This window comes from Ascaphus truei, chromosome 2 (genome assembly GCF_040206685.1).
Source record: "Ascaphus truei isolate aAscTru1 chromosome 2, aAscTru1.hap1, whole genome shotgun sequence".
NCBI classification, from domain to species: domain Eukaryota; kingdom Metazoa; phylum Chordata; class Amphibia; order Anura; family Ascaphidae; genus Ascaphus; species Ascaphus truei.
Genome location: NC_134484.1, coordinates 295,116,741 through 295,140,941, shown reverse-complemented (window position 1 = coordinate 295,140,941; position 24,201 = coordinate 295,116,741). Strand labels below are relative to the sequence as shown.

Here is a 24,201-nt window from a genome sequence, read left to right as displayed (position 1 = left end):
CACTGTTGCAATGCACACACATGATACATAACTGATACATTACTTGTTACAACACATACAGTTTCACTCAGAGTATTAATGTGGTCCCCTTATGCCTAGTGGGACACACACAGACAATTATAATACATTTACAGCACTGCAGCCAAAACCGGGCTGCAGAGCTGACACTCTACATGTTAAATTAAAAACCCCTTTAACTCCCTTCGCCTTATATCTGGTGCGAGAGGTACGGAGCCCCTCACTGGGTTCTGGGATTTGGGCATACCCCGGGACCTGTAATGTAACCCAGTTCCCTGCCCAGTCTTACTGCCCTGGTATGTGATGAAGCAGGGAGATTTGGCGGTGAGCTGCAAACTGCTTTCTAGGAAGGATTTTATCCAGTGGTCTGTGTTCCTCATGTCGGAAGGAGTTTGGGAAGATTCCTGAGTACATGTTTCGGGGTAACCCGCAACATTGGCCCCCTTCTACCCAAACACACCCTGACAACAGTTTACCGTAAAATCATCCCTGACTCTCACGCCTTGCCCATCTCCGCTGGTCAGCACTCCTGGAACAGTAAAAACCCACACATATCTTTATTACACATGCAGTTACATGCCACAGGGTTACGCTGATAAACGCAATGTCATGACATAGGCAGTGTTTACTGCGGTCACTTAGCAACCCACAGCGTGCGTGCGTGTGTTGATAGTAGAGAACAACACATGGCTAATTAATATTCACTGCACCCTCCAACACGCGCGCATACACAGCTGTTAGGTATAGACTAGTTATCTATTTTTCGCGGCAAAACACACAGCGCAATGACGCAAGGGGGAGGGGTTTTACACTATAAGACAGGGGGTAATGGAGACGCAAATCAGCTCTATGATTAAGGTCCGAAACGCATCAGAGTGTGTCCCCCATACCATATGTTTTTTCAATAAAATTTCATTTTTAATCTACACCTTGCTGGTCTCTCATCTCTACAAGCTGTGCACCGCTGGAATCTTCGGATCCTTCATACTGTTACAGTTACATGCCACAATTGTGTTTAAGAGCTGACACAATTCCCCAATATGGCTCAGGGGCAACCAGCCGGGCCAAATACCTTTATTAATGGCCTGGGTACCCCTTCAACGTCACATGCTTCTCCCCCCCCCCCTCTGTTAAGATGGATTGAAACTGTGAGGGTTATATTAAGCCTGATTTCTCTGCAGAGACTGCATGCTCCTGTGAAGGGGAGACACATGTGTAGACAAAGTCTGACTGCTTTTTGCTGTTCACAGGATCATTCAGTGAGTTTTTATCTACTGCCTTAAATCATTTGTTTTTTGTTTAAGCTGCTTATCTGTGTAGGAGCAGTGGGGCTGCAGGACCTCAGGAGGATGTGACTTCACCATCTGGCACCATAGTGGAAGTCCGGGAGCTAGTTCTTACCTACCCTTTTATACAAGCTTAAATGAAGTCTCATATATAGTATGTGCTGAACACTCTGCACGTTATTTACTATAGAGGCTCTCCTATGTCCCCCTTTCTCCTCCAGTCACAATGCTGCAGCAGTTAATACAGTTTAACAATTGATACTGCAAGACTAATATATTTGCAAACCTGTGACTGAATTACTATTTGGACGTCGGAACGTTGACCCCAATTAATCAACTAGACGGAAACGAAATTACACGTTTCCTTATGTGCTCTTATCATAGCATATTTTTTAAATACTATAGCTGCTAATCCTCTCCTCCCCAAGAAGGGTTATATGTTCTCCTGATTTAGCTCCTGATATATATGGAGCAGAGAACAATTCTGTGACAAATTCCCCGTTCATCAGGGACTGACCTGGGTATGTATATCATATAACTAGCCAGGAGTCACCATCACTACTCCCTGAATTATCAGGCTTTGAATTAGATTACAGCTACCTTTTGTGTCTTGATGTTATTACTTACGTCTTGCCTTTTGTCCAACATTATTTTATTATTATTAACTATTAAAAGTTACATTTTAATTAAATCACTTACCTGGATATTGAGTGCTGTGTATACGGGCTCTTTTCTTCTGGTTCCTTACAAGATATTGTTTTTTATTTTTTTCAAAGCAGTTATGACAATTAATGAGTTTTGGTAGCTTTATTTATCATGAAGAAAATGTAGAGTTGCTACAAGGCATCTTTTATTAGACTAATACAGTATAAAACATTTTATAGCTTGTCATACCCATAGATTGTCTCTTTATGACCACATCAGTAAAAATTACTTTTCGGTATCAATGAAGCATCTTCAAAGTGGCCTCATAAAACATTATTTTGTGGAAAGGTAGAAGATCCTGTGTGTGCTTCAAGTCACATTACCACTTTGGATTGTAATGGATTACTAATCCATTATTGTTGAGAAGTCTTTAAGGAGAGATGAATCTGTTACTGCTTTTAGAAGTTGAAAGGTATCTTGTGACAGTCTTCTATATAGTTGTACTTTACCTATAAGAAAATAACATTTGTGAAAACTACAGCTTTTCATTTTCAGTATATGTTGTATTCAAAATAGACTAATGGACTAAAATTGAATAAAGCAGGGAACCTCCCCTTTAATACCCCCACCACCCCCCCAAAAAAATCAACCTTGCCGATTGAACATAAACAGTTAATACTAATTACATAATCATTTTCCAATTATTATTATTTTGGAACTAACATTTTGTGCAGAATTACATTTTTAGTGGCTTTTACATTGTACATCAAAGGACTCATTAGTCGTTTAGCCTACTTGGTACATAGAATTTGCTGGGAGAGGAATTTGAAATGTACCAGAGGCATTATTAGCAACAGTTAAATTATAAACTAATGGTTTATTAACTAGGATTAACATTTAGATGTCTTGACAAAGGTCCAAGGTGAAACTGAAACGTTAACTCTAGTTAATAAACTCTGTGCCGCCTCTCTCCTTTTTGTAATGTTCCAGTTCCCCCTGGCTTCATGTGCACCAGTGACAGTCATTTCTACTGTGATTTTGAGTTCTCCTCTTTTCCTTCATGTTAAGTTTTAACCCAAGCCACCATACACATACTTCAGTCTGTGAGGGGTAAAAATTCCCAATAATGAAAATGATTAAGGAAAATATGTGTGCTACTGTATGATGTGAAATAAAACAGTAGGAACTTGAACTACACTGCATAATTCTCAAACCATATTGTACACAAATGGTTTATGTATAAACACTATGATGGAGAAGGGGTAACCAGGCCATAAATAAAAGTATTACAGTATGCCCGGCTGGTTACTTCTGAGCCCTGGTTTAGTATCAGCTCTTCAACCTGTGTATTGTACCTGCAATTAATGTATTGTATGACAATAAAGGATTTATGTGTGTTTTACTTTTCCAGGAGTGCTCACAAGTGGAGATTCTCAGGCTATGAGTTTCAGGGGGGGAGGGGGGTGCGGTAAGAGTGTTGTCAGATTGTGTCTAGGTAGCAGTGGTCCAGAGTGTCCAGAGTTGTTGGTCACCCCAAAAATGTATCCGGGAATCCGGTCATATTCCCGGGGACATATAGGCACATCACTCCGGTCACAATCCTCCCTTACAGTTACGCGACTCACCGCCTGGCTTCCCTGCTTCAGCACAGACCAGAAAGGTAAATCAAGGCATAAGGATTTGTATATCCAGGGTACAGTCAAGGTTCCCTAAGTTAGTGAGGGCCCCCAGTATATGTAGGAACTAAAGAGAAACCCCAGCTGCAGCTAAATAGTATGAAATGTGATAAGAATGTGTGGGTGCTGTGGGGCGGTGAACTAATGACAGACTGAGAAGAATAGAACCCCACTATGTTAGCACACGCACACTAAACTTGGATGATGTATGAATTATTTAAAATGTATACTTTACTAGGAACAATGATAAAACTAAGGGCTTTAAAACAAATATTAAACAATGGCACCTATGTGGAACCACTTGGAGTGTGTAGACTCCGGTTATGGGAAGCTGATCCCTATTACAGTGTTTGATTATTGACCACTGTACCCAGGGCTGCCAACAGAAATCGTGGGGCCTGGGACAAACATTTTAAGCAGGCCCCTCCCATGTCGGCGGTATTGCCCGTCACCCCCCCCCCTCCATTTCACACCTCACGAGCCCCCTCTCTTTCCCCCTCCTTTTCCCATTTATTTCTCTCCCTTCCGTCTCACCCTCCCGTCTTCGCATGTATTTCTCTCCCCTGCTTCTCACTCTTACTCCCTCTTTTCCTCACTCACCCCCTCTCCTCTCCCTCTGTCAATTACCCCACGCGCACTCATTTCGTACCCCACACACACACAATTCCCCCCACAAGATATATACCAAAAAACTTCCCACCCCAAAATATACACAACCCCCCCCAAATGCATACAAAACCCCCACCTACCCAATACATACATATACCTACCCAATACATACATACATATATATACATGTATGACAATTTCCCCCAATAAACATAGCAATATACAACACACATCTTCCCCGCCCCCTAACACATACAGTACTGTAATGGTCAAAAAAACTATTATCCACATATGGATAATAATGCATTTGCCCATTTTAAATACATATAAATTACAATAAATACAGTCAATATATATTGCACTTACCTTTTACAGGCACCCACGATGAAGGTCGTCTTCATCCTCATCTTCATCCTGCCTATGCCCCCTCCGATGCGGCAAAACATACACAAGAATAAAAACAGCCAATGTAATGTCCCCTAACCCCTTAATCACCGTAGCGGTTATTAACCACTAGACATTAAGGGGTTAACCCACCCTCACCCACCACTCGGGAGGCCTACATACCCTCCCCCACTACCCCTCCCACACCGTGAGGCCTAACCACCCTCACAAACTACCCAGCCGGGAGGCCTACCACATACCCTTGGGGCCAATACCCCCTTCCCCCACCCCCAGTACCCACAATAAAAACAATACACAGCCCCACAATAAACATCATTCTATTTATTAAATACATAAAACCAACCCCCTGTACCCCCCCATAAATCCATGATTTATTATTTTACATACAGGGTTAATACCCCAGGCCCACGGGAGTCCCCGGTGTGCCTGACGGGTCACCTCACAGACCTAGGAGGTGACCAGCATCATGTTTCACACAGGGTCTGGAGGCCTGTGGGTGGTTCCCGCCATGCACCATGGTCCACCAGGTGGTCTCTGCAGGTCACCGTGGGCCACAATATGGTCTACACGGTAGGCCACTGGATGTCTGGGGGGCCACGGGTCAGACCCACAGGTGTCTAAGGGGCCTCGGGTAGTTCCCAAAGGGGTCTGGGGACACACGGGTGGTCCCTACGGGTCCGCGGTGCCCCCCACAGATGTGGGGCCACCGGTTCTTTCACGCAGGTGTCCCCCGTGGACCCGGCAGCCTGGTACCCGTGAGAAGCCCGAGGATACCGCAGGTGGTCTCCAGAGGTCCCCCGCAAACCAAAAGGAACCAACCCCTTATGTAAAAAAAATAAACCGGACCTATATATTAAATACATTAATCCCCCCCCAATACATACAGTACCATAATGTGCAAAATAACTATTATCCAGATATGGATAAAAGATTATTTGCCCATTATGAAACACATAAAACATGCATAAATCAAAACATGAATTCTTAATCTTAAAATCACCACATTGCATGTTACAATAAATCCAGCAGCAATTGTAAATATAAAACAACAAACCAGCAGCTACACAAATGTATATGAAATGTCACAAAATTGCATTGAGTGTGTACATGATGCAATTAATCTGTGCATCATGTAACACTATGCAAAATATATGTAACAATAAAATACACTATGAACAATGTCCCATAACCACCAATGCCATCATGAAAATCAAATAGAAACTAAGCAACATCAATACAATTACCATCAATCAATTAATCCATTTCCTAAACCAATTACAATACAATACAAATCAATTATACAATTCCCTATTCAATTCCTAAAGCCAAACCATTGCCAAAAAAATTCTAATTGAAAGTAACCATTATCATTCTAATCTAACTACCAGAAAGAAGCCATTAAAAATAACGTGTAACTAAATACAAATTACATTATTCACACCAATGTCTAAATAAAGCTGATAAATACATTACACATACATGAAAAGAACATAAACATTATCAAAACAATCAATTATTATCCCTGTATGTCTATCCATATAGATAGATATACATAACATACAGGGACAATAATAGAGCATAAAAAACAATGCATTTACATCCAAAAATAACATAGAATACACCCATTCAGTGTCCGTAAATGTATGTATAGCCATAGGTACATTCATGGGCATTAAATGGAACTGAAAAAATAAAGACATTAATCAAAAATCACAAAAACCTGTAAAAGTAAAAATAATAAACTTTTCTTTTGTTTACTTACTATTAGATGCCCACTCACCGAAATCCATGTGACCCGGAAGCACTGGAACCAATCCACAGGTAACCATAAAAAAAATAAACCCTTACAATCCATAACGGTGTCTTCTTTCTTCTATTTGTAATCCTTCCCGTCAGTCTTGGGGTCTTCTTTTCTTCTTTGGGGTCTTCTCCGTCTTCTTCCATCTTCTTCTGCCACGCCCTTCTTTTCTTCTTAGGAGGGGAGGTGTTCCCTCCTCGGCGTCTGGCTTCAAAATGAGGCGACATAGGCTTTTATAGGCCTATGATGTAACTGTAGAGGGAGAAAGGGGGTGGCCCGGGATTAAAGGGGTTACACCCCATTTGGCCATCCCCTGACCTCACCCGGGAGTCAAAGGGTTAACTGGGCTAAGACCCAGAATAGTGATTTAACCCCTGTAATGACATGTACATGTGTATTTCCCTGTTCCTCTGTTTCATTGTAATGTCTGGTTTACTCAGTGTCTGCATCACACACACACTAGAATCCATCCGGGAGCACAAGGGTTAATAGTCCTTTAATGATTACAGCTCTTTGTGAAGTTTTCCCGCCTTTTCAGGCACCATTTTGCAGGTCCCCATTGGCCGCCATTAGGGCTCCATGCATTCTAATGGAGAATCTTGTTGTTTTAGTCCTGATTCCTGTAAAGACCAGCAGGTGGCGTCCGAGAGGGAGAGCGGCGGTTTCCCATTGAAAGTCAATGGGCCCATCGACTTCAATGGAGGTTCCTCGAGCTAACTTTCGAAGAACAAGTTGGCTGCCGTCCAGACCGCAAACCGGATACATTTTCAATAGGAGAGCTTTGATCACTTACAAGTGAAGGTCAACGTCAAGTGGCGTGGGAATAAACAGTTCTAGGGCCCCTAGGAATAAAATTCTTTTTGTCCCTAGTTCCTAGGCGTCCCCCCACTCGACCACAACCGGGTCCCCAAATCCTGGACCCCCGATAAGGGTCGAACCGAGAAGAACGGGTCGTGCCATAGGCTTTGCCGGCGGCGGCAGAAAAGGTTCAGAAAAATGACTAAGTGTGAAATGCTGTATTTTGGTACTCCATATCTCCGGTTCCGGAGGGCCCAGCGGATCAAGGTTTGGGGTGTCTGCAGTCACTGCTCCGGCATCACTGCAGAACCATCCTTGACCCTCCTGGACCAACCCGACAGAGTATGGACCCCCTTGATAGTTCGGGACTTTTCCCATAGACTTCAATGGCGGAGAAACCCCATTGACCTCAATGGCGGCAATTTACCATTGAAAGTCTATGGCGGAGAAACCCGTTGTTTTCAATGGGGATTTAGTGAAAAGCTGAGATTTTTTTTTTAGCGGAGATTTTTGTATTAAAATGAAAAATGATTTAATGTGCATTTGTGTAACTCCGGTTCCATAGGTCGTAGCAAGTCTCTTTTTGGACCATATGGTGTCCCACTTCCGGCCATGAGAACTGGGAAGTTTGGTTCTGCTAGACCCAATAGAACCGGATATTTTAATACGTTTATGTTTTATGTTTAATACTGTGACCCAAGGTATGGACAAAGACTCAGAGGAAATTCCTTTGTCTACCATGATAGCAGATGGCCAAAGAGGCGCCCCAATGCCTAGGATTTAAGTCTTGTTCAAAGGGTCTTGTCACCCTCCCTGATGATTTAAGGGCGGAGGAGGCTCAAACCAGAGCAGTCTCCAAGTGTCCCAGTTATCACCTTCCAACAAAGGTTATCTTGCTAGAGATCCAGATGGGTAGACTGGCTGGCATTCCATTTGCCTATGGGGGCTACAGAAATGAGACCCCAGAGTTCTACTGCGCATGTGCCAGCTAGCAGGGGGGCCTGTCCTAAAATGTGTTCCCCCATCAAAGATTGGCTGGAGATAATTGAAAACCAATCACAGGTACTTAAGGTTAAGGATAGATGGACAAAAGATTTATAAACTGCTGCCCACCCATATATCCTTTGTCTTCATTGAGTCTTCATTTGAGTCTTCGTTTGCTGATATGGTTACCTGATATCACCTGAATGATTACCTGATTGCTGAAGAGAAATGCTACATCTAACTTCTCATTCCCCAACCGCTAAGTGTATTTCTTGTCTGTTACTGTATTATTCGTGTGTTCACCTATCCTAAGGAATAAAATCACTTTATTATATCTAAGACTATTTCAGTTCAGACCCAGTGATAAATATATATCATCTGTTATATATATTTATGTGACCTTATACAGCCTGCCATAATCTCACCGTGACAGTAACATTTTGGTCAAATGTTTCCCACGGTCCTGATTGGGCCGTGAAAAACATGTGAATTGTAAAAAAATAAATAAAAATGATGACGGCATTTAAAGGCAATGACGCCAGCCAATCAGAATGGCTGAGTTTCAATTGCCTTTAAGATGACGTCATCAAAACAAAGATGGCCGGCGACACATGGTACGGTAGCCAATCAGAGCGTGGGAACTGCATTCCAACTCTGATTGGCTCAAGTAGACCATGTGACACAGGCTTTGCTTCAGCCAATCAGAATTGGGATGGAGTTCCCACGCTCTGATTGGCTACCGTACCATGTGTCGCCGGCCATCTTTGTTTTGATGACATCCTCTTAAAGGCAATTGAAACTCAGCCATTCTGATTAGCTGGCGTCATTGCCTTTAAATGACGTCATCATTTTTTTTTTTTTTTACAAATCACATATTTTTCACGGCCCAATCAGTACCGTGGGAAACATTTAACCAAAATGTGACGTCATAGGCCTACAGTATAAAAGCCTATGTCGCCTCATTTTGAAGCCAGACGCCGAGGAGGGAACACCTCCCCTGCTAAGAAGAGAAGAAGGGCGTGGCGAAAGTTGATGGAAGAAGATGGAAGAAGACGGAGAAGACCCCAAAGAAGAAAAGAAGACCCCAAGACTGACGGGAAGGATTACAAATAGAAGAAAGAAGACACCATTATGGACTGTAAGGGTTTATTTTTTTATGGTTACCTGTGGATTGGTTACAGTGCTTCCGGGTCGCCTGGATTTCGGTGAGTGGGCATCTAATGTTAAGTAAACAAAAGAAACGTGTATTATTTTTACTTTTACAGGTTTTTTTGATTTTTGATTCATGTCTTTTATTGATTTGATTCATGTCTTTTATTGATTTTTGATTCATGTCTTCAATGCCCGTGAATGTATCTATGTACCTATGGCTATACATACATTCACGGACACAGAATGGGTGTATTCTATGTTATTTTTGGATGTAAATGCATTGTTTTTTATGCTCTATTATTGCCCCTGTATGTTATGTATATCTATCTATATGGATAGACATACAGGGATAATAATTGATTGTTTTGCTAATGTTTATGTTCTTTTCATGTATGGCTAATGTATTTATCAGCTTTATTTAGACATTGGTGTGAATAATGTAATTTGTATTTAGTTACACGTTATTTTTAACAGCTTCTTTCTGGTAGTTAGATTAGAATGATGGTGGTTACTTTCAATTAGAATTCTTTTGGCAATGGTTTGGCTTTAGGAATTGAATAGGGAATTTTATAATTGATTTGTATTGTATTGTAATTGGTTTAAGAAATGGATTAATTGATTGATGGTAATTGTATTGATGTGGCTTAGTTTCTATTTGATTTTCATGATGGCATTTGTGGTTAGGGGACATTGTTCATAGTGTATTTTATTGTTACATATATTTTGCATAGTGTTACATGATGCACAGATTAATTGCATCATGTACACACAATGCAATTGTGTGACATTTCGAGAAATATAGTTAGACTATAGTTATAATTAATATACTTACTTTCTTCGTGCAAGACCAATAACCTCAGCTGATATGACATGGATCTAATTGCATTCTCTTCACAGGTATGTCCCTGATGTGCAAGTCCTGTTTAAAAGATTTACCCAGTGGCCTTTAGCATTGAAAAGTTGGTATGTTTGAATATCAAAAGGTGTTTTTTTTTTTGTTTTTTTCCCCTCTTAACTCTGTGCTGTTAATTGACTAACTGGAACAAGCTGATTTATTGGGGAGGGGGAGGGTCATGTGACTGCTTTAGATGTATAAAATCAATACCCCCATGCATTTGCAGGGACTGCATTGGCATGATATAGTGAGGCATTTTAAAGTGAGCTTTTAAGTGAGAAATATAGTTAGACTATAGTTGGACTAGAGGTGACTGGGGACTGCATCCTTCTGCAAACTCTTCTACACATGGCAACAAACGGTGAGCTATTCTGATCACACTATGATCCCTGCTGTTTAGTATGCGCACACACACTTGGCTCACAACAGCTCCATGCAACATTACCTACCTCTGGTATAATGAACCTGCTTTTTACCTCCATTTTGTTCTTTCTCATGGCCTCATTGAAATGTTATTCTCTCTATCCACTACAAACGCCTCCCTCCTGGCCCACGCCCAACATCACCATACACCCTGGATTACTCAAAAGCCTTGCACTATCTACTGAATGTTGGTGGAGAACCCTGAAAACCAGCACTCCAACCCCTGCACACTCAAATGGCAAACATCATAAAGTAACAACTTGCAAACAACTACTCAAATTTCTACTCATACTATTACTCTCTTTAGCAGGTGATATTGAACCTAACCCAGGTCCTCCCACTTCAACTCTGTCCCATACCCCTGAGAATACCCCCTTCAAATTCCAAAAAGGGCTACACAGGCGACACGTTTAATTTGAGTAGGGCTAGTACCGTAAGCCGGGACATGTCCCGGCTTGCTAGCCCCACTCCCTCGGCGTGCTGCGCGTCACCGACTCGCGGTCACGCGTCATCGGGAGCCTGCGCCCCCTGCACGCGGACGGCGGCAGGGGGTTCCGGGGGACCCGGCGAGCGGAGGGAGAAAGCCCCGATCGGAGGGCGCTCCTCCGCGGCTTCGGCGCGCGCCCGGCACCCTCCGGCGCGCGCCAGGTTACTGCTGCGGCCGAGACCGGGCAAATGCTCGAATAAACTCGGCCGCAGCAGTATCTGTCGCCCATATAAATATCCGGAGTCTGCTGCCCAAACTGGATGAACTAAGGGCATGGTGCCTTATGCATAAACCAAAAGCCATCATTCTTACAGAAACATGGCTAACCCCTAAAACTCCTGATGCACATATTGCCATTCAGGGATACTCCATTTCTAGGAGAGATAGGTCAAAGAGAGGAGGAGGGGTGTTATTTTATATTGCAGACACCTTACAATTTACACTGTTAAATTGTCCCCCAAGACCAAACTCTTTTGAAATCCTAGTTCGCAGAATCTGCCTCCATTTCTCTAAGCCCGTCCTGATTGCATCTACCGCCCCCCTAAAACCCCTCTACAATCTCTGACTGATATCACCCAGTTTCTTGGCTCCATTTCCTCTCTGAGTGAGAAGAATGAGCTGCTAGTTCTTGGGGATTTCAATTTCAATTGGCTTGACCCTAAAAACCACAAAATCCACACACAAATCAAGTCGCTTAACCTATCGCAACTCGTTTCCCAACCCACACGGCCAAACCTGAAATCGCACAACCATTCCTTGCTTGACTGGATTCTCTCCTCAAATCCCAGCAGAATCCAATCCTCTGGAATTCTTCCTGACATTTTCAGTGACCATGCAATAGTATACTGTGTAAGGAAAATTAAACCGCCCCAATCAAGCCCTAAAGTTCTCCTCACTAGAACATTTAGAAACTTTAACCCACAACAGTTTCTGGCTGACCTTACCAACTGCCCTTGGCACAGAATCGATTTAATTCCTGACCCTGATTCTGCGCTTGACTATTTCCAATCTGAGTTCTTAAAACTCTGTGATACCCATGCTTCACTACGCAGAATAAGGGTACAGGGTGCCCACCTTCCATGGGTTACACCTGACCTTATAGCACTCTACCAGTTCAGGGATGCCTTGTGGAAAATCCACAAAATAACTGGCACTGGAGGCGCATGCGCGAGGCTGGAGCGGATGGCAGCATAGAATCAGAGCTCCATCCCCCACCTCCCATAACATTACGAAAAAGACAGTAATCGACAACAAAAATACCCACTAAAAGTAGTGACAGAGCGGTGGATACTCCCGTGATGGCCCCACTTACCGCAAAGATAAAAAAGGAGGGAGATTTAAGGAGATATCTGGGCCGCTCTACCCCACGAGGCACTGCTACAGCGAGGGTGCCGGAATCAGCAGCGGGGTCTGAGTCGGAGAGGGAAGAGGACCCCCCAAATGAGCCCACACAGATGCCTGTCTGAATCTGCGATTTTGATCGCCTATACCAGGACATGAAAAATATGATTTATGTCGGGCTCCAGGACTTAAAAAACGAGGTACAGGGCCTAGGGGAGAGGACAGGGGCCCTCGAGGAAAAGATGGAGACCGCATCTAAGCAGATAAAGAAAACGGATAAAAGAACCTTGTACATGCAAACCCAGATAGCGGAGATACTGGACAGGCAGGAGGATGCCGAAAACCGGGACCGCCGCAACAATATTAGAGTGCGCGGGGTCCCGGAGGCAATCACAGATGTGGAGGAATTCATATCAAGGTGGCTAGAAACACTCCTGCCCGACATACCTGCAACAGAAAGAGCCATGGACCGCTGTCACAGAGCCCTTACAAGCCGCCCTGCAGCAATGGAGCAACCGCGTGATATTATCGCAAGGCTACATTACTTTAAAACAAGGGACGCAATCTTTAAATGCACCAGAGCGGAGGGGGCCTGCCGGTTCGAGGGAGCCATGATGCAGTTGTTCCAAGATCTATCCCCGATCACACTAACGAGGAGAAGAGCACTGCAACCCGTTACTAAACTGCTGAGGGACCGGGCAGTTCGATATCGTTGGACCTTCCCGTTCGGCCTCTTGGTCATAAGGAACGGGAAGGCCATATCAATGAAGGACCCGGGAGAGAGTGAGGATTTCCTCAATAAACTGGGGCTGAAGGAGGGCCCGACAAAAAGCCCCAGGAGAGAGGCATGGGAGGAGACAGAGTGGAACACCGTAGGTCCCTCCAAATCACCCCGAGACCCGGCGATACCCGCAGTAATTTGAGGCGAATGCCTAAATACATTTGACTGAATACACGGTCTAAAAGTTAGGGTACAGGTTTACCCAACTGTTTTGTTAAATAGAGAGCTTGCCACATTGCCTGACAGGGCCAATAACCTGCTGCTGATGCCACTAAGAGTGCTGGACTGCGTATCATGGAAACGCGCCCTGTATCAAGAATGCTCTGAGACACCAGTGACTGTACTGGAAACCTGTAATCCTCCTAAGCTAAAAAGAAAAATAACAAAAATACAAACCCCTACCTGTGGCTGCAAATGACGGATTGCAGTGGAACGCATGGCATCCAACATGGCACCACAGCAAGCGCCTCACCGCATGGCTTCGTTGCGGAAGTGGAGAGCTTCCAGACGCGGGAGCAGGTGAGGAGACGTCCTTCTTCGCGGGCTATCCGAGGGAAAATGGCGGCCGCCGGAAGAACGGCGCCGGAAATAGAGCGGGCGCCATCTTGGAGGAGGCAGTCTGAAGGCGATACCGGAAGTCATCATCATCCAACGCCGGAAGAGGCCGCAAACCCGCGAGTACCGCGCACACTATCGCGGCGACGCCAGAACACTCACCTACAACTCGGCGACATGTAGAGGAAAGAGCGACGAGCCAAATGCGGCACACAGTGCAGCGGAAGCAGGCGGACAGCGGAGGCAATGAGGGGGCGGAGGTTCACATGCCCCGATAACAGATAGAGGGGGATAATAGAGAGTGGGACATAGTAACGAGAGCACTACAGCAGTAATCATTAAACAGGGACGCACCACACACCACTCACAGCACACAGCTAGGTCCAGGGGTCACTGCTAGAGAAGCAAGGAGGCCCAGACAAGGAGCAGGAGACTAGCTGAGCATACCTCATCCCAGGACAGAAGCTTGTAGAGGCACATACCAAGACAGAGTCAGGCAGGAATGTACACGAGCGACTAGCGATCAAGGGCAAGAAGTTACACTCTGAACCTTACACTTGAATGTTAAAGTTAACAGTTGAATTTAAAATTAAGAGCCTACATAACAAAAAGTTGTCGTTACACCATTACACTGCACAGGCAGGAGAGGGGGGAGGGATGCTGTCCCTCGCGAAGGCTTTGTGCATGAGTCTCCACATGGGCGTGGGAGAGAAGACCCACGAGTGGCCCATGAAAGTCCCGTCTAGGCCAGTCGAGCAGGGCGGGAGAGGGGGATGGAGGGCCATCCCGAACTCCGTCCAGGCTGCACGCCTGGAGAGGGCAAAGAAGGAGATTGGGGGAGCTAGTTCCCGCCCAGTCCCGGACAGTTATTAAATGTTGGAATGAATGTTGATTTGTGTATTTTTGTGTCTTCCCAGTGTCCCCCCCGCTGTATTCCAATGCCACAGCTCCAGCTCACTGACAGGTGTAATCAGCCCCAGAAGCACCAGACATCCTCACCGCCGACATCATGGGCTCTTACGGCTGCTCACGCAAGAGAAAAGGTGTGGAATTGCAATCATGAGTAAAGGGATTACTATTATATCACATAATGTGAAAGGCTTTAACAATCCAGGGAAGCACAGACTAGCTATGGCGGACTACAAAAAAACTGACCCTGACATCATCCTCTTACAGGAAACACATTTTTCTAAATCGAGTTCACCGAAATATATTGATTATAGGTTTAAGAACTGGTTCTCAGCTTCAGCCACTAAAAAAAAGAGAGGGGTGGCCATTCTAGTACATAACCGTTTGCCCTTTGCGATTAAGACCATTAAAAAAGACTACAACGGCCGATTCCTAATTATAAGCGGCGAAATAAGAGGTCAACCAATCACGCTGGCAAACGTTTATGCACCAAGTGAAGGCACGGAAACGTTCCTAGAAAGATTCTTCTCTATCCTTCAGAGGATAGCGCAGGGCTGCGTAATACTCGGGGGCGACTTTAACCAGACGCTAGATCCAATACTATATAGATGCACCCCGAGCGGTAAAATTAACTCAAAGATAAGACAAACTTGGAATAGAGGGCTGAGAACCAATAACCTTTTAGATATTTGGCGAGAACAGCACAGACAGGATAAAGGTTTTACATTCTACTCCCACCCACATGACAGATATAGTAGGATAGACTACCTTTTTGTATCCAGTAGGATGGTTTCACAGATCTCCCACACGGCATCCACGATATTTCGTGGTCAGATCATGCACCAATAGAGCTGCAGTGCTCTGATTTTATTCTAGACAGACCAGGAGCGAACTGGAAGCTCAATGAAGTCTTACTAAAAATCCCCGAAATTGCACAAAATGTAGGGGATAGAATCAGGGAATACTTTCAGGAGAATACGGGAAGTGTGACTTCACAGGCTACCTTATGGGAAGCCCATAAGGCGACTCTGAGAGGAGAGCTCATAAGGATTGCAAGCAGACGAAAGAAAGAGAAGGACAATAAAATCAATCAATTACAAGCAGAATTGGCAGTCCTCTCAACTCGACATAAAAATAACAAAGACGCAATGACCCTTAAGGAGTTGCTAGACACTAAAACCAAGCTTAATATCTTGCTAACTTCCTGTGCTGAAAAGGAGCTGACATGGTTGAAGAGAAAAAATTTTGAGAAAGCAAACAAGCCAGATACCCTACTTGCCAACAAACTTAGAGACAAAAACCAAGTCTCCCAAATTCAGGCAATTCGAACAGTGCAGGGGGATCTGACCTCTGACCCCAAACAAATAGTTAACGAATTGAAAATATATTACGAGACCCTCTACGATGGGGCGAAGGTGGCACATACACCAACCACAAAAGCACGATTAAAGACGTTCTTAACAGAGGCTCAATTACCTAAAGTGACCAGAGAGGAGAGGGACGCACTACAGGCAGACTTTACTATCGAGGAACTCCTAGAGGTAATGAAGTCATTAAAGGCAGCCAAGGCCCCAGGCCCAGATGGCTTCTCCAATCTCTATTATAAGAAATTCCGCAAAATATTAGCTCCTCACCTACTAAAATTATGTAATTCCTTCCTGGATGGTGCCCCCATCCCGAGCTCCATGCTCCAGGCGTCTATCTCAGTAATCCACAAACAAGGAAAAGACCCAGCGGACTGTAAAAGCTATAGACCCATCTCGTTAATAAACTCTGACACGAATTTTTTTTCCAAACTTTTAGCTAACCGCCTTAACCAGGTGTTGTCCAAGTTGGTCCATCCCGATCAAGTAGGGTTCATATGCGGTCGACAAGCAGCTGATAACACCAGACGGATTATCGACTTGATTGATCTGGCGCAAAAAAAAACATATCCCGTCTATGGTGCTTAGTTTAGATGCAGAAAAAGCGTTCGACAGAATTGATTGGCCCTACTTGAGAGAGACGCTGGGAGCGTTCGGATTGGGGGGGAGAATGATAGAGGCAATTCTCGCTCTGTATCGGGGACCGACGGCGAAGGTCAGACACCAGGGCTTCCCCTCGGGAGAATTTCAGATAAAGAGCGGCACCAGGCAGGGATGTCCTCTGTCACCCATTCTCTTTGCACTATGTATTGAACCCCTAGCGGCGAACATTCGCCTTAGCCCGAATATAGCAGGAATCCAAATTAGTGACCAGCCACATAAGGTGGCCCTGTACGCTGATGACGTGATACTCACACTATCACAGCCCCTCACCTCTCTGCCGAACGTTTTCCAATTATTAGGGGAATTTAATACGATATCTGGGTTTAAAATTAACCAGGCAAAATCAGAAGCCCTAAATATCAATTTACCTAAAGCTACCGAGAAACTGATCACGGTGAACTTTGATTTCAAATGGCAAACCTCCTCCATAAAATATCTAGGAATAAATATCACGAAACAGTCAGGCACCCTTTATAAAGCTAATTACTCCAGACTAATTCGGACACTGAAGGAAGATCTCCGGAAATGGGCAGGGTACAACATATCCTGGATTGGCAGGATTCAATCTCTAAAAATGAATCTCCTTCCCAGAATTCTGTACCTATTTCAGACTTTTCCGGTCCCTATAATCAGGGAAGTGATCCTTCGGTTACAGTCCGCAATGGTGAAATTTATCTGGGGTAATAAAAACCCCCGCGTCAAAACTAGCACACTAATTCGGCCCACAACAAAAGGAGGATTAGCGGTACCTTGCCTGTTGTCGTACTATAGAGCGGCCCAATTAACCCAAATCATCCAGTGGCACACCCACCCTAGTCGGAGGCGTTGGGTGGAGCTGGAGGCAGCCTGCTGTGCCCCGGTGGCGCTGCAGGATCTGATCTGGCTTCCAAATAAGGTCCGCAAGGACTTCAAACACCCGCTCCCCGCGATTGTCGGCTCTTTAGCAGTATGGGACAAAAGCAAATATAAACATGTCTTAATGAGACAACACTCCTTGATGACCCCAATTTTGGGAAACCCTGATTTCGCTCCGGGCCTGCAGAAGAAGGATTTCATTATATGGACACAGAAGGGCTATACTCGCCTTTTACACCTGGAGGGTAGAATTTCTATCAAACCATTTGAGCAAATTAAGTCTGAAAAATCAGTTCCAAATTCAGAATTCTTTAGATACCTCCAGTTAAGAGCTTTTTATGATAAATTTCCCATTCGAGCTCAACGCACTAATTTTGAACAGCTCTGTTCTACTGGAACAGGAACCAGGGGACTTATCTCTACAATGTACAAGGCGGTGGTCTGTCCAAATCCTGACACCGACGTGACATTAAAATATAGGAATAGATGGGAAAGAGATCTAGGGGACACATTAGAGGACAAGGACTGGGACTATATCGTCTTGGCGGCAGCTAAGAGCTCAATTTGCACGACATTGAAGGAGAACGCATATAAGGTCCTGATGAGGTGGTATTTGACCCCACTACGATTGTCAAAGTTTGTCAGGGGCTACCCCCCATTGTGCCCTAAACAATGTGGGGAGCAGGCAGACTTGCTACACATGCTGTGGGGTTGCACCAAGATACTCCCAATCTGGGAAGATATCAGAAATTGGCTCCAGAGAATTCTCGATTGCGCGATCTCTTTAGACCCCTGGTTGTTTCTGCTGGCCAGACGCACCCCGGGGTTAAACAGGTCGGAGCACAAATTAATTGCACATTTTGCAACTGCCCTGAGGTGCGAAATCGCAGCATTGTGGAAGCAGCCGGAACTACCAAATATCCCAAAAATCAGGAATAGAATTTGGCACGTTTGCCGGATGGAACAGTTAACGAGTCTGGTTAACGACACCGGCACAAACTTTCTCAAAGTCTGGTCTCCATGGTTAGACCTGAACGATATCCCAGGGATCAATGCCTCCAACATACTGCTCTAATAGCTCTAGGCGCGTTCTCCTTTGATGAGTGTAGGGGACGGAGAGACATAGAATACGGTCAGCAAGAGGGGATAACTAAATTCGGAAGCAAAATGAGCGAGCAGGAGCTAGGATACATACGAGAGATTAGACGCCAACACTACGATTGCAGTTAACCTGAGATCTGTCGGACCGGAAGTCTTCAAAGCCCAAGAGACCCAGAGCCTTGCTGGAACCGTAGTTTCCAAGATGAGCCCAACGGAGCTGAAGCCTTTCTGTGGCAACCTCACCCCCCCTCCTCACTTCCTCCCCCCCCCGGTATCGTATGATTGTAAGTCTTGTTGGTCTGTGCGTAACCCCGATATGTCTTGCGTGAGTCTACTTATAAAATGGGTTGGTATGGGTACTGTTGTATAAGACAATGGGTTGGCAGAAAATGTGATAATTGTACCATGCACTCAATAAAAACTTTTTTGGTTGAAAAAATAACTGGCACTACCAAGGATCTCAATCACTACAGATGCCTGCGGAACATGTGCACAAGGCAAACAAGGCATGCAAAACCACAATATTACTCTGACAATCTCCTCCAGAACACATCAAACCCAGCTAACTTCTGGAAGGTTATCAACAACATATTCCTGCCTTCTAACCATCAACACCCAAGTAATATCACCAAGGGCGATATTACTCTGACAAACCCCACCGACATTGCAAATGCATTCAATGATTACTTTGTGGAGTGTGCTACTAACTTATTAGCAAAACGCAACCCAAACCACAAACCTGAATCTCATCCTGGGAGTACCCCTATAGCCCCACCCCCTCCCAACACTGCCCACAATTTTCAATTTGGCCCAGTATCCGAAGAGGAGATTACACAAGCGCATCTCAAATTAAAAATAAGCAGTGTAAGACTTCGGGGAACACCTCTCCTAAAGAGGGTTCCTACCTTGCCGCAACACACCCGGCGCTCCCCCGCCCCACAGACTCACCGCCGTGAGCAGGACCTTCCTCCTGTCTCCCTGGTTCCCGCGGCTGCCTCAGGACGCGCGCATACGCGCGCACACACAGGGACTCTTCTGCCCTCTCGCGGGATGAACTCCCGTCCCCTGCTCAGGCCGCGCGCACTTCCTTCCACTTCACTCCCCGCGGTGGTTGCTGAACGCGCGCATGCGCGCGCATGAACAAGAACTTTTACGCCCTCCCACAGGAGGAGTTCCCACCCCCAGCTTAGGCCGCGCGTTCCTCTCCCGCGCGGCGCACACGCCTGATGCACGTGCACCGCCCACAAGCCTCGCATCCAGCACAGCTGTGGCAATCTTGTCCCCACCAATTCCTATCTTCCCTGTGGCCGCTCCCTCGTCACTCCCCCTCTCCCTATTCGTCCTTCCTCCTATTTATACCTTGCTCAGCCATTCCGTCTTTGGTTGAGCATAGTTCTGTATGACCAGTGTTAACCACGGTCGTGTCTGCCTTAGCTCTTGTCCCTTTGTCTTTCTAGTGATCTTTTGTGTACCGAACCGGCTTGGCTGTGAATCCGCTCTGGACTTCGACTTTTGGCTAGTATCCTGACCTCCTGAACTCTCCGACCTCTTTCCTCTGCTTACGGATTCTGATCTACCTCCCGGCTCTGGACATCAGGCTCTCGGTACCAACTATCTTCTGGAACCTCCCTTCTCGTCCGGCGAGTATCTTACTTTATCTTATACCCCCGTACGGTTCCAGACGCCTATTTTCCACTTTCCAGGCGTGTCCCCGTAGCTGTGGGTGCAGGTGTTACTCTTCTCACCTCAGTTTCGGGGTCCCTCCTTGTCCGTGGTGAGCACAGCGTTACAAGCAGCCAATGTGGACCTGACTTACTACAATATAGATTCCTAAGACTTGGTGCCCTAGCAATTGCCAAACCAATTGCTTCCATAGTCAACTCTATCCTGTCTGCAGGCCATATCCCTAAGACCTGGAAAGCTGCCAGAGTTGTCCCAATGTTCAAAAGTGGGGACAAAAAGACTGTCTCAAACTACAGACCAATCTCCCTTCTCCCAATCCTATCCAAAGTCATGGAAAAATGTGTCCACTCCCAATTAAGCGATTACTATAACAAGACAAATTTCCCTAGCCAATTCCAATCTGGCTTTCGCCCCAAACACTCCACCGTAACTACCCTGCTAAAAGTTTTCAATGAAATCCAGTGTGGAATGGAACGGGGTCAACTCACTGGTGCAGTATTCCTAGATTTTGCAAAGGCTTTTGATACTGTTGATTATGCTATCCTGCTCAACAAACTCCAGAGCTCTGGAATAGGGAAGCATGCTTTAAACTGGTTTCAGTCCTACCTATCAGGTAGAGACCAACATGTGTCCATCTCAGGCTATAAATCTATCCCCCTGGATATCACTTCTGGCGTCCCGCAAAGCTCTGTTCTGGGGCCCCTACTCTTCTCAGTGTTCATCAATGATCTTCCCACAGCTTGTCAGGAATCCTCAATACACATGTATGCAGATGACACAATCCTATATGCACACAGCCATAGCCTCTCTGACCTTCAACACATACTTCAGTCTGACTTTTTCAGACTCGAAAACTGGATTTCCCAAAACAAACTGTTTTTAAACACTGACAAGACTGTAACAATGGTGTTTGGGACCAAGACTAAATTTTTAAAGCTTCCAGCGACTGAGCTCCAGATTAGAACCAACACTAACACCACCCTAACCCCTGTCCCTAACCCTAACTCTGTGCCCAGGACATACTTGAAAACGAGAGGTAACTCTCAATGTATTACTTCCTGGTAAAATATTTTATAAATAAATAAATAAATATACATTTGTGTAGCTGCTGGTTTGTTGTTTTATATTTACAATTGCTGCTGGATTTATTGTAACATGCAATGTGGTGATTTTAAGATTAAGAATTCATGTTTTGATTTATGCATGTTTTATGTGTTTCATAATGGGCAAATAATCTATTATCCATATCTGGATAATAGTTATTTTGCACATTATTGTACTGTATGTGTTGGGGGGGGGGGGGGATTGATGTATTTAATGTATAGGTCCGGTTTATTTTTTTTACATACAGGGTTGGTTCCTTTTGGTTTGCGGGGGACCTCTGCAGACCACCTGCGGTATCCTCGGGCTTCTTACGGGTACCAGGCTGCCGGGTCCACGGGGGCCACCTGCGGGGAAGAACCGGTGGCCCCACATCTGTGGGGGGCACCGCGGACCCATAGGGACCACACATGGGTCACCAGACCCCCTTGGTAACCACCCGAGGCCCCTCAGACACCTGTGGGTCTGACCCGGGGCACCCCAGACATCCGCAGGCCTACCGTGGAGACCCCATTGTGGCCCGTGGTGACCCGCGGAGACCACCTGGTGGACCATGGCCCCTGGCGGGAACCACCAACAGGCCTCCAGGCCCTGTGTGAAACATGATGCTGGTCACCTGTTGGTCTGTGAGGTGACCCGTCAGGCCCACCGGGGACTCCCGTGGGCCCGGGGTATTAACCCTGTGTGTAAAATAATAAATCATGTATTTATGGGGGGGCACAGAGGGTGGGTTATGTATTTAATAAATAGAATGATGTTTATTGTGGGGCTATGTATTATTTTTATTGTGGGTACTGAGGGTGGGGGAAGGGGGTATTGGCCCCAAGGGTATGTGGGTAGGCCTCCCGGTTGGGTAGTGGGTGAGGGTGATTAGGCCTCACGGGGTAGGGGGTTAGTGGGAGAGGGTATGTAGGCATCCCGAGTGGTGGGTGAGGGTGGGTTAACCCCTTAATGACTATAGCGGTTAATAACCGCTATGGTGATTAAGGGGTTAGGGGATATTACATTGGCTGTTTTTATTCTTGTGTATGTTTTGCAGCATCAGAGGGGGCATGGGAAGGATGAAGATGAGGATGAAGATGGCCTTCATCGTGGGTGCCTGTAAAAGGTAAGCGTAATATGTTTTTACTGTATTTATTGAAAGTTAAATGTATTTAAAATGGGCAAATGCATTAGTATCCATATGTGGATAATAGTAATTTTGCCCATTACTGTACTGTGTTGTTAGGGGGGTGTATTTAGTTATAAATATTGTTTATTATTTGTGGAGGTGCAACATTGGTACTGCAGGCCCGCGGGTACCCCGGGACTCCCGCGGGGACCCCGGGACGGCCGCGGGGACCCCTGCACTCTTGCTGGGTCAGCCGCGGACACCCACGTGACCCCCGGGCTCCCTCGGAGACCCCCACGGGGTCAGCCGGGGACATCCGCCGGCCTGTTGTATGGTTTTTGCGCATGCAAAAATGTAAAGCAATAATTGTTTCTAAGTCCAGCTTTTTTTGCGTCTACCTAGAGCTGACGTGTTCTGATCAACGCATCTTTCGCGTACGCTAAGGTTGCGTTGCTTAGTGCATCCCGCTTAAGGGCAGAATTTAATGCAAACGGTAACGAACGAGCAAAGTTGGACTTAGAAAAAATTCCTGAAAAAAGTCCGTTTTAGAGCGCAAAGTGCCTGTTTGCGTTGCTTAGTGCATCGTGTTCAGCGCAACATCACGTTCTAAGAGCACTTTGCGCTCTAAAAGTGACTTAACGGAGCTTAGTGCATGACCCAGATAAACTTTATTGTTATCTTTTAAAATAATGGTGATTAAAATGAATATTAAACACAAAATCGTATCCTGTAATAGAAACTTTTAATGCTAAAGTCCAGGATACCTCACAGTGGTGAAGGGGTTAATGCATCCCTTCACTTGCACTGTCTGGGTAGTTTACTTCAGAAATGCAATGCGGTACTAAATTGTCCACTGCTCACTTGATGTGAACCAAACGACCTCAAATGGTACTCATTTAACAGTAAGGTCAGTATTAAGTGTTGTAGATTTTGCTAACACCTTATCAGAAAACATACATAGGGTTAAACACAGTATGTGAAGATAACCTGCATACATATGTGTATGACACAGAGGGTTATGTGGAATACACTGTGTTAATGTGCAACACTGCTGTGATATATAGAAGGATCTGGTAAATACCATATGTAATGGTCACTCATAACATCTGTAGAGTGTGCTGTGTGTATAAGCATGTACCTATACTGTAGCAGGCTGGTGCACTGGTGTGATAGTGAGTGATTCAGTTGAACTCAAATAGCACTGAAGAACTGTAATGCTTACCACCAAATGCCGTATAGTAACCTGTACAAATGATCCTACTGCCTGTTAGATTCTAATGCTATGGTAACTGCTGCAGTATGTAAAAGCTCTGCGGATCAAAGCACAGTGGGATGAATCCAGGCTGGTATGCTGCTGACCGGTAAGCTGTTAAGTGTACCTGATGAGGAAAAACATCCTTAAGTGCGCCCTTCGCCTTCAGAACATGTGATGGAGGTAATGGTATATATATTCAGAGCTGAGTCCCTAAATGCGCCCTTAGACCTTCCGCTAAAAGTTCTGAGGCAAAGAGAGGAGTTACACTATCAGGAGCCACCTCCGTGGTGTGGCTTAGTTCAGAGC

The 24,201-nt window shown here is 45.3% G+C and overlaps 1 protein-coding gene across 7 annotated transcripts in view; it reads right to left on the bottom strand.

Annotated features, from left to right (window-relative positions):
• Nucleotides 1–2,005: 2,005 nt before the first annotated feature.
• Nucleotides 2,006–24,201, bottom strand: part of TERT (telomerase reverse transcriptase) — a 505,909-nt gene continuing 483,713 nt past the window's right edge. For 2 of the 7 annotated variants that reach the window (XM_075586352.1, XM_075586354.1), the window contains exon 15: nucleotides 2,008–2,458. In XM_075586352.1, coding sequence (XP_075442467.1) covers nucleotides 2,355–2,458 — 104 coding nt within the window. In that variant the 3' untranslated portion in view covers nucleotides 2,008–2,354. Of the gene's footprint in view, nucleotides 2,459–9,383; nucleotides 9,437–24,201 lie in introns of all 7 variants that reach the window. The other 5 variants (XM_075586351.1, XM_075586357.1, XM_075586355.1 and 2 more) reach the window with 5 other exon arrangements.